The following is a 14,523-nucleotide window of genomic DNA, read 5'->3' as shown; positions in this document are numbered from 1 at the left end:
CCAATATAACTGGGTCCTAACCCTTTCAATAACAATTAAGTAACAGAGGCGTCAAACAGGACTCCTTATTAAAAACAATAAAATATATTATCAAATTATATTTTTTAATATTTTTTAAACTAAAATCAATCTTTTACAAAATAAAAAAAAATGATGCGGCCAGGGTCGTTCGAGAGAGGCAACCAAACCTTCAAGCGAGAGTTGTGACTCACCTCCTGCCTGTCTATTATTTTTTTTATTTTGTAAAAAGCAATTTTAATTTAACAAAGTTAAAAATGTCATTTGATAAATATTTTAAACCTTTTGGAGGGCTTGATGGAAGTTAAAATATGAGCCCCTATTAACTTTTACTTCAAAAGCATAGCATAGTTGTTTGGGTTGGAGGTAAAAAGATAAGTATTTTAGTTGATATCAGAGTTAATCAAGTCCTAAACATGACCAATTTTTATTTTTCTTTTAAACAATGTGTGTGTTGGCAGACCAGATAGTGCGGTGTTTGATAGCTCCATGTTTGGTAAGAGATGGTTATGTAAACCACTTGGCTCTAGCTCACTTTTAAGTACATGTGTTATGTATGCACCTTTGCCCATTCTATTTAGACAAAGTCCCTTTCAGCCATATCTCTCGGACATGGGCGCTTAAATCAAATGAGTACACAGAAAAAGAGATAACATGTCATCATAAATGAGGGGAGAGAGACTCCATGTACTTTTCTTTTGGACAGTAAAATAAATCCCTTTTATTCGGTACTTGTTTGTGTTAAACGATTATTATTAATAGAAAACTAATAATGGAAAAATGATCGGTGTTTTTTCGTGCGTGAAAAAGTGAGATTATCACGCCCAGCTAATTTCACTTTTAACATTCTAATGGACTCATTTCTCGTAGAAAACATTATGCGTCTCCAAAGAAACGAAGATATTTTCAGATGTGTCAGTTTGAATCTCCTTGGCTTATGTATCTCATCTTACGTATTGTTCCCTGCTGGTCAATTCACATATTTCGCGCATACGCATGTTTTGTAAAAGTACATATTTGTATGTAGGAGTGAAGTTTGTAGAAACAACATGAAAATCTGATCTCTAAATAAGATTTCAAATAAGATTATTATGAGAAAATCGACCATATATATAATATAGTAGCTAGGCTCAGATTTCTTCTCAATCAATCAATAACATCCAGTCTCATATCTTCAACTTCAGAATGCACCAATACTAAAATTCTTGTTGGAAAATCGATCGATCACACTAACACGTGTAACGAGAGAAATATTTTACCGAGGAACTAAACAGTAAGAAAAATTCAACTGTCATGGTGGCGTGAGTCAACGAACAAATTAACGCAATCGGTTCCGTTCACATATAGTTGATGCTTCAATCAAATCAAATCGAGCACGTAAGGGAGAAGAAAGAGGAGAACTTACTATCAAAAGAGCGGCGAACGACTCCTTCACCCACCGGCTCTCCTGGATCAGGTGACCGATGACGATGCAGAGGCAAAGCACCGCCACGAACACCGATATCGACACCACGCGACTTCGATCCGCCCCGTTCAAAACCCAATCCTGTAATGGAAGCATCGACATAATAACTCGAGGAAATTAATCAAGAGCTAGCTACCAGTTCTTCTTCCTTTTCCTCTTCCTTTGCAGTAGAAGAAAATAACAGAGAGACGAAAAGGTCGAGGGGTACTGCGATCGGCCGGGAAAGAGGAAGGTGAAGAGGCTGCAGATTCGTTGGCGGAAGATGGACCTTAATTTGCCGCCGCCATGCAAGGAGGCGGTGGAGCTGGCGCGCCTCATGGCTGTGGACGTGGTGGGAGAAGGAAGAAGGAGGAGGATGACGCGGACAGCGCGGTAGATTAACACATGGACGCCGCTAGCTACCTTCTTCTGCGTGCGGCCACGCCCGCTGCCTCCGTCATCTCTTGCTCAACAAAAAGTGCTGCTCTTAAACATAGATATATTTTGTCGCTTGTGTTTTGCATGCCATAGGGGCCACGTAATTAACCCTCTTTTGTGGTAGTAGAGGCTGCTTCTGCTTCTTGCGATGCAAGAACCTACCGTATATGCAAATCAGACTGTTGTCAGAAAAATAGTACAAGCCGTAGCTTTTCTGCTTTCTTTTCTTATGTCGTTGATTTTTTCTTGATCATATTTTGCATTTTCGATCATATTGGCTTAATTATTGACTTGTAATTGCATTTTATTATATTATAAAATTTTGTTTAGCTAGGTTTCTACCATTAAAATTTGTGAGAAGGTGATGGTTAAGCAATGCTAAGGTTCTGTATATAATACGACACCCCTTTGTTGAAATTTATTTGAAGGTTGTTGGAAGTTTTTGAGCACTTGAGAGAGAGAGAGAGAGATATTAAAAGCTTAATTGATCTTATTTCTAACCTTTTTGAGGCTAAAATCAAGACCACTAGGGGCAGGCTGGGATATATTGAACTGGAAGCCTAAGTCCAATATGCAAGTACATAAATTGATATCGTTTGTATGAGAGCGAGTTCAAGCCTAGGGTCCTACAAATGCAAACATATGTACTTTGAGGGTGCACTAAAAAAAATATGGTTTCAATGACGCATGAAAAATATAACGCAGTTTTCACCGAAGTCGAAGAGGAAGTTAGTTAAAAAAGCCTTCACCAACACATGGAGCTATTATGTCATTGAAGGTTCATTTTTACTGACGCGTTACAGTTTTCGGGTCGATGAAATTTTTGATGTTGAAGATTATCGATGTCTAGCTAAGTGCATTGGTAAAAAGTACATGTATTGATCTAATTTTTACCGACATGGGGCATTCACTGCATTGTTGAAACATTACCGATACAAGCATCGCACGTTGCTGAAACTCTATTTTGATCGACATGTTGGCTATGGACGTTGCTAATGCCATTTTCATTATGTTGGTAATGTTTATTGCATTATCATTACCTACGTTTTTAAGTAATGCCTTACCGACGTGTCTCACGGGTCCGTAAAGGCTTCTATGACTTATTACCTCTGCCTGAACCTTTTCTTTTCTTATTTCTTCTTCCCTTTTCCTCCTATCAGCGATTTTCTGGTGTTTCTTTAGAGCAATATTTAAGTTGCCACACACATACACTCCACAATTAAAATGAATAAATTAAAACACCCACATATGTAAGTACAAGGGCAAACAGAACAAAGACGACAACGAGAGACGGAGACCAGGCAGTGGCGATTCTCAAAATTGCAAGAGCGGAGTTAAAGATCGGGCGACAATGGCATGAAGAGTTACAAGCGATGAATCAACAGTAGAGTTTCACAGGTCACATGTACACTTATCCTCAATCGAACAAGTGGGAGCATGGTCACTAACAGGAGTAGAAGCGACATCATGCACAAGAGGAGAAGAGAGGAGGGGAGCAAAGCTGTCAGACACAGGCAACGGATTCTTTGTGCTAAGGATGAAGAAGAATGACACGTCATGGGAACGTTCATGCTAGATGCCCCTAATCGATCGCCAAAGGATGGAGTGGGAGAAGAAAAACCAATAACCAGAGAAAAGTTGCCTGAAAAAGTTTGGAAAAACCAACAACCAGACTCATAGAGTTTGGAAAAACTTGCAGCAGGAAGAGGGGAAGCTCATGGGGTTTTAAAAAATTCATGGGAAGAAAAGAAAGAAAACTCGTGGGAGGTGGGGGTAGTATATAGTCTATTCAATAACGATTTTGAGTTTGTTGATAAAGGGGAAAATATTAGCAATGAAAACACTTTTTGTTACTATTTGTGCAACTTTAAAAAACCTTCACCAATGATAAATATGGTTACTAAAGTCTAAAATAACAATGAAAACATATTCTTGCTGCTAAATCTTTCAGCTGTAGAGAATCTGCAACAACATTTGAGTTTTTTTGCTAACGTTTAGAAAAATAGCAATGCAAATTCATTCTACGTGACTAAAGTTAGAAAAATTTGTAGTGCGTACTTAAGGAATTATGCCCCAAACAAACTTGGGCCTCTATCTCTCTATTGCATGTTCATGGGATATTGGTCTGTTCATAAGGGATACACATCCTTTCACCCACTGAATATTTGTAAAAGTTTTCATCAAAGAATTGCTAACGTTTAGATATCACATGTCATTTTTTGATGAAAACTTTTTTCCATTCAAACAATCTCGTGTATTGTTATCTTCTTCTTCTACTCAAGAGGATGGAGTTACATTTAGTGACTGAAATGAACATGAAAAGTTCAACCGCACATCACTCAAAAAGACCATGAGTAACCAAGTGTCACTCTTAAAAGACCATGCTCCTTTGCAAAATCAGAGGTACCTTTTACATGAAACAGGTCACACATACACTTATCCTCAATCGAACAAATGGGAGCATGGTCACTAGCAGGAGTAGAAGTGACCTCATGCACAAGAGGAGAAGAGAGGAGGGGAGCAAAGCTGTCAAGCACAGGCAACGGGTTCTTTGTGCTAGGGATGAAGAAGAATGACACATCATGGGAACGTTCATGCCAGATGCCCCCAATTGATTGCCAAAGGATGGAGTGGGAAAAGAAAAACCAACAACTTGAGAAAAGTTGCCTGAAAAATTTTGGAAAAACCAACAACCAGACTCAAGGAGTTTGGAAAAACTTGCAGCGGGAAGAGGGGAAGCTCATGGGGTTTTAAAAAATTCATGGAAAGAAAAGAAAGAAAACTCGTGAAAGGTGGGGGTAGAATATAGTCTATTAAATAACGATTTTGGGTTTGTTCATAAAGGGGAAAATATTAGCAATGAAAACACTTTTTGTTACTATTTGTGCACCTTTAAAAAACCTTTACCAATGATAAATATGGTTACTAAAGTCCTAAATAACAAAGAAAATACATTCTTGCTGCTGAATCTTTCAACTATAGAGAATCCACAACAACATTTGATTTTTTTTTGCTAACGTTTAGAAAAATTTAGTGTGTACTTAAGTGATTACGCCCCAAACAAACTTGGGCCTCTATCTCTCCAGTGCATTTTCATGGGATATAGGTTTGTTCATAAGGGATACAAATGCTTTCACCTACTGAATATTTGTAAAAGTTTTAATAAAAAAATTGCTAACATTTAGATATCACATGTCATTTTTTTATGAAAACTGTTTTCCATTCAAACAACCTGGTGTATCGTTATCTTCTTCTTCTACTGGATGGAGTTACATTTAGTGACTGAAATGAACATGAAAAAGTTCAGCCACACATCACTCAAAAAGCCCGTGAGTAACTAAGTGTCACTCTTAAAAGACCATGCTCCTTTGCAAACTCAGAGGTACCTTTTACATTACTATATTGAGGAAGGGAGAGTTCAGTCCACCCCACGTTTCAACATGAGGAACCCCAAAGTGATAATGTAATGACAGGTGGTGAGATAAATCATGAAGAAAATTTAGCAAATATTCAACAAGAGGATAACCCATTGCCTCGTGCATCTACTAGATTCAATACCCATGCTATGGTCACACATACCAAGGATGCAATATCTAAACCCAATCCAAAATATGTTTTGAACTTAGGACTACCTCTAGAGCCAAAAAGTGTAAAGCAAGCCTTCCAAGTCCTATTGTGGGTCACGGCCATGGAAGAAGAAATGAGGGCACTTAAACAATGCCAAACTTGGACCTTGGTTTCTCATACACATGATATGAATGTTATATCAACAAGGTGGGTTTTCAAAACAAAACTGAAAACTAATGGCATAGTTGAAAGACTAAAAGTTAGGTTGGTTGCAAGTGGGTTCACTCATAATTCTAGAAGTTGATTTTTTAGAAACATTCTCGCTGGTAATTAAACCAACTACAATACAAATCGTCTTAACTATTTTCTTATCTCACAACTGGGACATCCGGCAAATGCATGTCAAGAACACTTTTTGCCACAGAGATGTTGATCAGACTATTGTTATTGAACAACAGACAAGGATTTGTTGATTTTAAAAGGCCCTATCGTGTTTGTAAGCTGCATGATGCTCTTGATGGACTTTGTTAACCGCCAATAGCATGGTATGATGGCTTTGGCACTTATCTTCTATCTAAGGGGTTATTTTCAAGTACTTTAGATTTTTCCTTATTCATTTGCCATGAAAACAAGGGAATTATTTTATTACTCCTGTATGTCGGTGATAGTATTTTTACTGGAAGCAACTATGCCTTTCTTAAAGAATTTATTGCGAATTTAAGTAAAAGAATTTATAATGATAGACTTGGTTATGTTCTTCAGTTTGTTGGTGTTGAAGTGGTAAAGATTTGAGGTGGACTATTTCTCAATCAAAGTCGATATGCCTTTAGTCTTTTGGAGAAGACCAATATGACATCTTGCAAGTCAGCAGTAATACCGACTTGTCCAAAATTACAAGCAGCCTGACAAAGATACAATTTGTTCAGATACAATGCTCTTTGTAAGTCTGGTGGAAAGCCTTCAATATATTATATTCACCAGGCCAGATATCTCATTTGCCATTAAATTTTCTTGGTTAATATGTGCAAACACCTATGCTGAGTCATTTTCAGCTTGTTAAAAGGTTAGTTTGGTACATACATGGAACTATAGAATTTGGATGTAAGCTATATTGTCAAGAACAACTTGGCCTTCATGCCTTTTTGGGCTCTGATTGGACTAGGTGTCAAGAGACAGGCGATCTACAGCGGTGAAAAAGCAACCTACCGTAGCAAGAACAACGACATAAGCTGCATGTCACTTTTATGACTTTTGCTGCTGCTAAATTGACATGAATCACCTACATACTTAAAGACATTCAGGTGTATTTAAGCAATCCATCTATGTTGTATTGTGACAACATGTCCACAGTTCAAGTCAATCAAGCTTATATTTCATTCTTGCATGAAACATGCATGTAGAGCTTGATTATCGGTTTTTACAAGAAAAGTTTGCTCTTGGACTTCTCAATACACAGTTCGTGCTTTCAACTCAACAGGTGGTCGATATCTTTACTAAGACCCTATCTAGAGCCAGTTTTAAAAATTAAAGAGGCAAACTGGCATGCCATGCAGTTTGAGGGAGGCTAGTAACCATAGCAGCATGAATGGTGCAAAAGAAAAGGCAACTATAGGTCATGGAGATGTTACCAGGTTTATCGATTAGAGCAAGGCAGGGACTGTTGATAAACATAGAAACAAAAATGAAAAATCTGAAAATATTTTGTGTAAATCAAATATGATCCCCATGCATAATAGCTCCTACAATCAAGGAGACGACAATGGTGGAACTAATTGTAATGATGGTGATTGTAAATTAAAAAAAAAAAGTAAAAAGAGCACCAAGGCCTATTGAATTGAACATCCTTGATAGTACCCTTTTGCCGTGGATTTATGTGTGATTTTACACCAAAGCATGTAAATTTTATTGTCTTGCCTTTCTGCTTACTATGTTTCATGTGTCTCTACATAGGTGCTTATATTTATCTTGCTTGCCAGTTTGCACCTTGTTACTTCTTTGGTTCAATTTTTCTGATCGTTTATTGATGATGATATTACATCTCTTACTTTCACTAATCATACAAGTAAGATGTCTCAAGTTTGTCCCATGAGTACTCCCAAAATTGCTTTCAAGTTTGAGAGAAATTCTTTCTTACAAGTAGTTCCTCTTTCTTCCTAATTTGCAGTTCATATTGTCTTCTTTATTGCATCTTGACATCTATTTCTCATTATAGTTATAGTTCTTTGAGAATATGGTCAGCTCTATGATTTATTGTTAAGATAAACCATGTTAATAATTTAGTGGTGCACCTTGCTGATTATTTACATGGAGAATTCATTTTAAGTGAATTGCTTGTCACATAAGTGCATGTCAGAGCAAGTTACTAAGGTTTCTGTGTGAATGTGTATAACTCTATCTCCAATTTATGTGGTAGCTGGTCTTCTTTACTAGGTTGATCTGTTGAATAGCTATTCACAGATAAAGAAATTATACATGTCCTTTTTTTAATATTTCAACCAATTTTTTCTGTGAAATGACTTGTTCTATCATCAACCGTTGCATGCCTTGTTTCTATTTGCTTCTTTGGTATTAGATTAAGTTGATGTATAAATGTTTCATTTCCTTGGTAATTGGTAGTGCATGTCGATATATTGCCTCTTCTCTACACAGGTCTCTCTTTTTAAAAGTGGGTTTGACTTTTTGAGGAATGAATACAAGCATGGAATAAGTGGTTGGAACTTTAACATAGAAGATGTCAAGATTCAAGCTTTTTAGTATGTTTTGGAAATAGCAAGCTCAGTTTTTTCCAGCAACCTTGACATTATAGGAAGGAGGAGCGCCTATGCAATATTGAGGACTTCTTTTCAGTTGTCAGGATCAAACTTCAGGATGTTTGAGTAATCTTCTATGTCTTTCACTTGACTACTTAAAAAATAGTCATCAACACATCACCTAAACAACATGCTGAAAATTGGTTTTCCAGATTCGATGTGCTTTCTTTATTATGACAATGACTGTTATCTCGTGTTCTTGTTGTTGTCCTTTCTGTGCTAATGAGGTCATTGAGGTTCCATTGATGGGTTGGCAACAGTTGGCGCTCTCATGCATAAGGAGATCAAGCAGAATGGCTTTTTTCTTTTGGTGTACATGATGTGTTTAAAGCCATACAATAAATCATAAACAAATTCGAAGTCTATGGAGGAGCTGTTTATGTATATTCAGGATAAGAACGGGTTGTTCATGGCCAACTTTCATCAGATCCTCCTTGGCAGATTCTTTTCCAAATATAAGAAAAGAATTGCAAAAGAAACTTTCTTTTTATTTGTTAGTTGTTACTTGATTGAATCTGTTATATAAGTTTTAATCTCCCGTTCCCTTATCTTGGTGCCCCCCTATTTACTGGCAATCACAACGCAGGTTTATGTGAGGAACTTCGTGGGAAGTGGGCCACCAGTCACACTCGGAAACAGTTGCGCACTTGCTCGGATTCTGGGTCCCGCTTACAAAACTCTTGTTTTTTTCTCCTGCCGTTAGTCTCGGGTTTGGAGCGATACGGTGTCATTAATCGGCAGTATCAGTTCGGTAAGAGTTCAACTTTTTTTAACAATTAAACTGAATATTTATTAAAATAATTGGTAACTCTCTGCCAACGAACGTGCATTTCAAACAAATCTCGACTCCTCAATATATATGCACTAACAGTATGCATTGAATCTATTGATACTTTTTTATTTTTATTATAAACTATAACTTGGTTCATATAAAATATGTAAAAATTTTAGGACGTAAAACGGTGCTTTGGAGTGTCATTTAAACACTGCTTTGTTTACTTGAGAAAGACGTTTTAAGCATGCAGCTACATACTTTTTACATATTTTTGTTAAATAATTAAAAATTAATGTTCCAAATTTAGGTTATCTTAAAACATGAAATCTTTTTGTTAAATAATTAAAAAACTAATATTTCAAGAGGTATTTGAGAAAATTTCAAATACCAACCACATTTTATCTTTACTCAAATCTACACCAGAAAAGCTCAATTTTCTCATGCAAACTGCTAGGAGTTGCAAGTCGCCCCAATAGACAAACTGTTGTTGGTGAAATTAATTTTCTTCTTTAGGGGTCCCTTTGGCAGATGGGAGGCTTAGTGAGTATGCCATAAACGTGCCAAAACCATTAGTTTTTGCACTATGCTTCTAAACTTATATTTTGTCATTGTTACCTGCAATAATGTGAATAATTCCACATGTGCGTACACATCTATAGAGAGAGAGAGTAAATGTTGTGGTTGATACTAAGTTTGACATGTTGCACACTTTTGTAAGATTTATAGTATTTCCAAATTTTTTAATTGAAAATAAACTTTATTCAACAAAATAAAAAACGAAAACAATTTGCGTGTAAAGCTTATTGTAAAAACAGAAAAAACATGTAGGAAGCGTTTGTTTGACAATCTAGCTAAAACCAGGTTCACGGGGTATCTGGATGACATGAAAACTAAGTTTGGCCAAGACCCAGTGATTAAAAAAAAAAAAACTGGTTTTCAAAAGGGAAGTTTTTACAAAGCCGGATATTTGAGGGTGTCATTTGAAGATCCTGAAAATCAGCAACATGACTTAATATGTTTCTCAAACTCTCTTGAGAAATTAGTAGTCATTCCCTCTTGAGAAAGATTTTGAAAGTTTTCCTTCATCAATTCAAAGAAATTCTGAAATTTCTTGCGGTTGGTTGCTTAGATACTTAGATACTCTGTTAGAACTTGTAGGTCTATGTACGTGGTTATATGGTAACAAGTTATTCGATATTTGGCTTGCATGCTTTAGTTTGTCAAATTAATTTTTGACGGTAGTGGTTTATCTATCTCAAGGCCCTCCTTTTCCTACTGAAACATGGAAATATGTGATTCGTTTAAAGGGCATTTGATTCGAGTCAGAAGCGGTGAAAGAGAAGGGGGCCATGTTCCATGCTTCCGAATTCGACGCAAACACCTGGACAAGGACAGGAGTAACAGATGTGTTCCGTTAATGCCAGTGCCGAAGCCATGCATGTTGTAGCAACACCAGCCTACAAAGTTTACTTTATTTATATACAAAAAAGTTCATTAATTTTCAGTTTTTTACACATGAATGCTTCTTAAAGTTTGAAATTTAAACTTAAATTGCCCCTTAGCTAAATGCATAATGCGAAAATCATGTTATACACCGTTATGTTATGCATTGTTCCGTGGGTTTACATGGAACAGTATTGACGGATCGCACAGGCCATCAGGCCATCCACGACGATGTATTGGGCCTTTTCTTCAGCTGCACAGCAGTTCCCATTTCGTGCATAAAAGGTGTCGATATGCAAAGTGGGTTGTGAGGTTAGCCAAGCCTTCCAAATGGGCCGGGCAGTTTGTTTCTTTCAGTTTTTCTTTTTAATTTTCTGCTGCTTTGGTTATAAATAGCGAGTAATTGAACTAAGCTTTTGTGTGGACATGAATACCAGTTCTGTTTTCAATTCTGTATTGTGTTCTCTCTTTTTTTTTTTTTTTGCAAAAAAGAACTATGCCTTTTCTGTGTTTCTCTTAAGGATTATGTTGGTTTTTGTACAGCTTGTCTTTCTCTCCAACCACTGTTAATTAAGAGCACCGCTTACTGTTGTAGTGTTCAACCAATGCTCTTGAAACATAGCACACAGAGACTTGTGCATACCTCTTAGATAGGCCAAAGGTAGTGCCCAACCGATGGTCTAAGTTCATTCTTTTTTTGTTTTTTCCAAATGTCCGGGTGGGCCGGGAGTTTATCTACCTGGAAGAGAGTCAGTTGCGCCTTATAGAAGTTCCAAATTTTTTCCATTTCACCAAATTTCTATTTGGATGACATGTTCGCTTGTTTTCAAACTGGTTCGGAAATGTGTAGCCCTTTACATAATGCCAGTTGAACCTACCCCACTTGGGCGGCAAACACCTACTGGGATCCAGAACCATTAGACCCCACCAGGTGACCAATTGACCCTTGTTCTCCTGAGCTTTAGAAAACTCTTAGAGAATTCTCCAAAACAAATCCAATTAGGAGGTTCCCATCTCCACGAGCACCCTATGAGCAGTTAGGGCCAGCTCACATCAGCTCAAGCCAACTTAGCACAACTCAGCTCACCGAACTTTAGGTCGCCTGGCACCCTGAACTTTCAACAAGTCTAGAATGAGCTCACCTCAGTGGAATCAACTCAAAATCCGGCTCAGATAGAACTACAAGTATCACAACATCAGTTCTAGCTTAGTGCATGTTTTCATCATGTCACTCTCTCGACTACCTAAGTTAAAAGTTAAAACCGAGTTATGTCAAGTCTCGACCAGATCATGTCAGCTTAAACTGAGGTAGGATCAAGTACACTACTGTGAGAACTACCTCTTTCCACATTCAAATTCAGATCAGTTCATTTGAAATCTTTCCACATTCAAATTTAGTTCTAACTGCCTTCCAATGCAGATCTCCAGCTCAAACTGAAAATTAACTATGCTGAACTGATGAGAACTCAGTTTGAACTAGAAACAGATCTACCATGTTCAACTGTATTTCCTTTAGTTGGATCTTAGTTCGTTGACTTCAGATCCAGTTTATTTCAGTTTACTGACAGTTCAAACTAATTCGATCAGGAGTTCAAATTCACCTTGCTCTGAACTTATTTGAACTCGAATTTCTTGGATCTAGACTGAATTTTCCATGGAATCATGTTTATATTGAACGTGATCCTATGTGCATAAAGCTAGATCGTCCAAATTATTTATTTGATAAAAAATAAATAGTTCTCAGCGGCCAAATACATAGGTATACATCAAATTCTGTCTAACAAACTATATGTATAAACCTATAGCCATATTTGTAGTGAAGCATACTAGCATGTACATATGCGAATGCCTAGGTCCTGCTATCGCAAACCAAAATATTATAAGCATTGTATATTATTGGTATGAGATCTTAATACAACTCAAGGTCAGAACCAAGTGTAGTATAAACCTTCACGAACTATACCTGGCTTCAAATGTTCACCAACATATATGACTTCTTAATCAGACCTCTTTACTTGTCAACAACGGCATACCATATTAGAATTTGGACGGGCTAGTTCTGGATCAAGATATTCCTTGGGGACGTGACTAAATGTCTGTGGCCATTATCTATAAAATGTACATACATCAGAAATGCTTTATATAAACACAAAGATTGACTTTTGGACAGAAAGAAAGATGCTGTCTACAAAATATATGATTCCCAAAAGCTGCCAAATGAGAAACGGATCATGATAGACAAATTGAATGATAGAGCAGAGAATAACCAAGCAATTTTAGGAAGAAAGAGCTCTAACATGGAGATTGTGGTTCATGATAAGCATATTTGAACATGCACGGATGTAGAGCTATAAAATGTCTCAGTTGTGCCACTACTCAATCTGAAATGTGGCTTTTTGTTGTAACTAATGAACAAAAACAATTACTTGCGCAGTCTATATGATGCTTTATGAAAACACATAGAATAAGATGGTGGAATCTTACACAAGGGGGTAATTTTCAGGGATCTCCTTTATGGCAAAGAAATTTTATACACAAAGTTTTAGAATTACTGTGGAGGCTATGTATGCTTTGAAATTTTATTTGTTTTTTTCACTTCAATTTGTGGTTTACTTGTGGAAGGGTTGTTCCAATCATCGGAGACGAACTTCAAGAAACAACACAAAGTCAAGCTAGTGAGGGATGATATATTAATTCACAAACTGAACCCTGCTGGGGTCTCTTCTGTTAGTACCATGATGGGGCAAGTTTTATTTTTTGGGGAAGTTTGTTGAAGGTGAAAGTAAACAAGCTGACATCTACTGTGTAGTAGACATCTACTCAGCTTTCTTATTCATATTATTCTCTTTCTTACTGTGTAGCAGACAAGATTGTTTACAACACCCAAAATCTGGGTGAAATTCTTCATGGTGCATCATCTTAGAATGGACACACCTCCATTTATGTGGTGATCTATTTGCTTCCATCTGTTTCTATTTATTTTAGAACTCACTTTTCCTACTAATGAGGGAACCACATAGGTGCACAAAATTCAAGGAAAAATAAATGATGGCCACAGAGTGAACATGTAAGCTTCATTCTTAGTATTGAAGTTTTTCTAGGTGCAATATGCACTAAAGCAAATATGCTGCCATAATACAAAATTCTCAACAACTTTCCCGTGGTGGTTCCTGTCAAAAGGCCAGATTGAGAATCAACCACCATATATCAGCATAGTTTCCTAGTAGGGTAGTGTTCAGAGGCCATTATTAAGAAGTATCTACTTTCTATAAATATGCATTCTACTTGCGGTCTAGCCAGTACGGTCAATAAAGTAGAAATATAGGCAGGAGGGAGACAAAGGTAAGCAGCAAGGTAGCTATACAGGAGTAGGATTTTGCAGAATTTTCTATGCTCAACCAACGTGATACTTGTCTGCCAATCGTTGCCCCCAACACAAGATGGAAAATAGGTTCTAAAGCTATGCTAGAAGGAAGAGGATGGCCCGAAATCAGGCTAAGTATAAGAGAAAGGGTAGCTTGCTTAAAAGTAAAATATAGTACCATCTGAAGAGAAAGCTAGCTTGCCCCAATCTGGATTTTGGACAATTTTTATTTAGAACAAAGAAACAACGAGCTTTGGTATTTTTCTTGACAACAGAGCAACTACTTAAGTGGTGGGAAACCAAGTCAAACTAATTTAACATGTCGCTCCACCGTGGACTTGAGGCCCGCAGTCCCTATTATACATTCCAACAACTCTGCTGGCCAAATAAATTTCATTTACCTCTTGCAAATGCTTTGAGCCTAGACCACCTTCTTCTTAGGCCTGCATACAGTTCCCCATTTAATAAGGTGCTACTTTTTCTTCCCACTTGCTTCCTCAGACCATAAGAATTGAGATAAACATTTCTCCAATCTAGTAATCACTAGATTAGGAAGGCGAAAGCTTTGTATTCAGTAGGAAGCCAGCGTATCAAGGTTAAATTTCACTAAACTAAGCCAGCCACTGTAAGACATGTAAGATCATTTGGTGGGCCGGCTTATGTC

The 14,523-nt window shown here is 37.1% G+C and overlaps 1 protein-coding gene across 1 annotated transcript in view; it reads right to left on the bottom strand.

The window, feature by feature from the left end:
- LOC116246894 (sodium/hydrogen exchanger 4) overlaps positions 1-7,525 on the bottom strand; it is a 53,810-nt gene extending 46,285 nt beyond the window's left edge. Inside the window, exons 1-2 of the mRNA XM_031618802.1 lie at positions 7,513-7,525; positions 1,424-1,590 (exon numbers count right to left, since the gene is read on the bottom strand). Of these exons, the coding sequence (XP_031474662.1) occupies positions 1,424-1,590; positions 7,513-7,525 (180 nt within the window). The remainder of the gene's footprint in view (positions 1-1,423; positions 1,591-7,512) is intronic.
- Between the last annotated feature and the right edge of the window lie 6,998 nt (positions 7,526-14,523).

This window comes from Nymphaea colorata, chromosome 1 (assembly GCF_008831285.2).
Source record: "Nymphaea colorata isolate Beijing-Zhang1983 chromosome 1, ASM883128v2, whole genome shotgun sequence".
NCBI classification, from domain to species: Eukaryota; Viridiplantae; Streptophyta; class Magnoliopsida; order Nymphaeales; family Nymphaeaceae; genus Nymphaea; species Nymphaea colorata.
The sequence above is the reverse complement of the archived record's forward strand: the minus strand, read 5'-3'. Positions and strand labels throughout refer to the sequence as shown.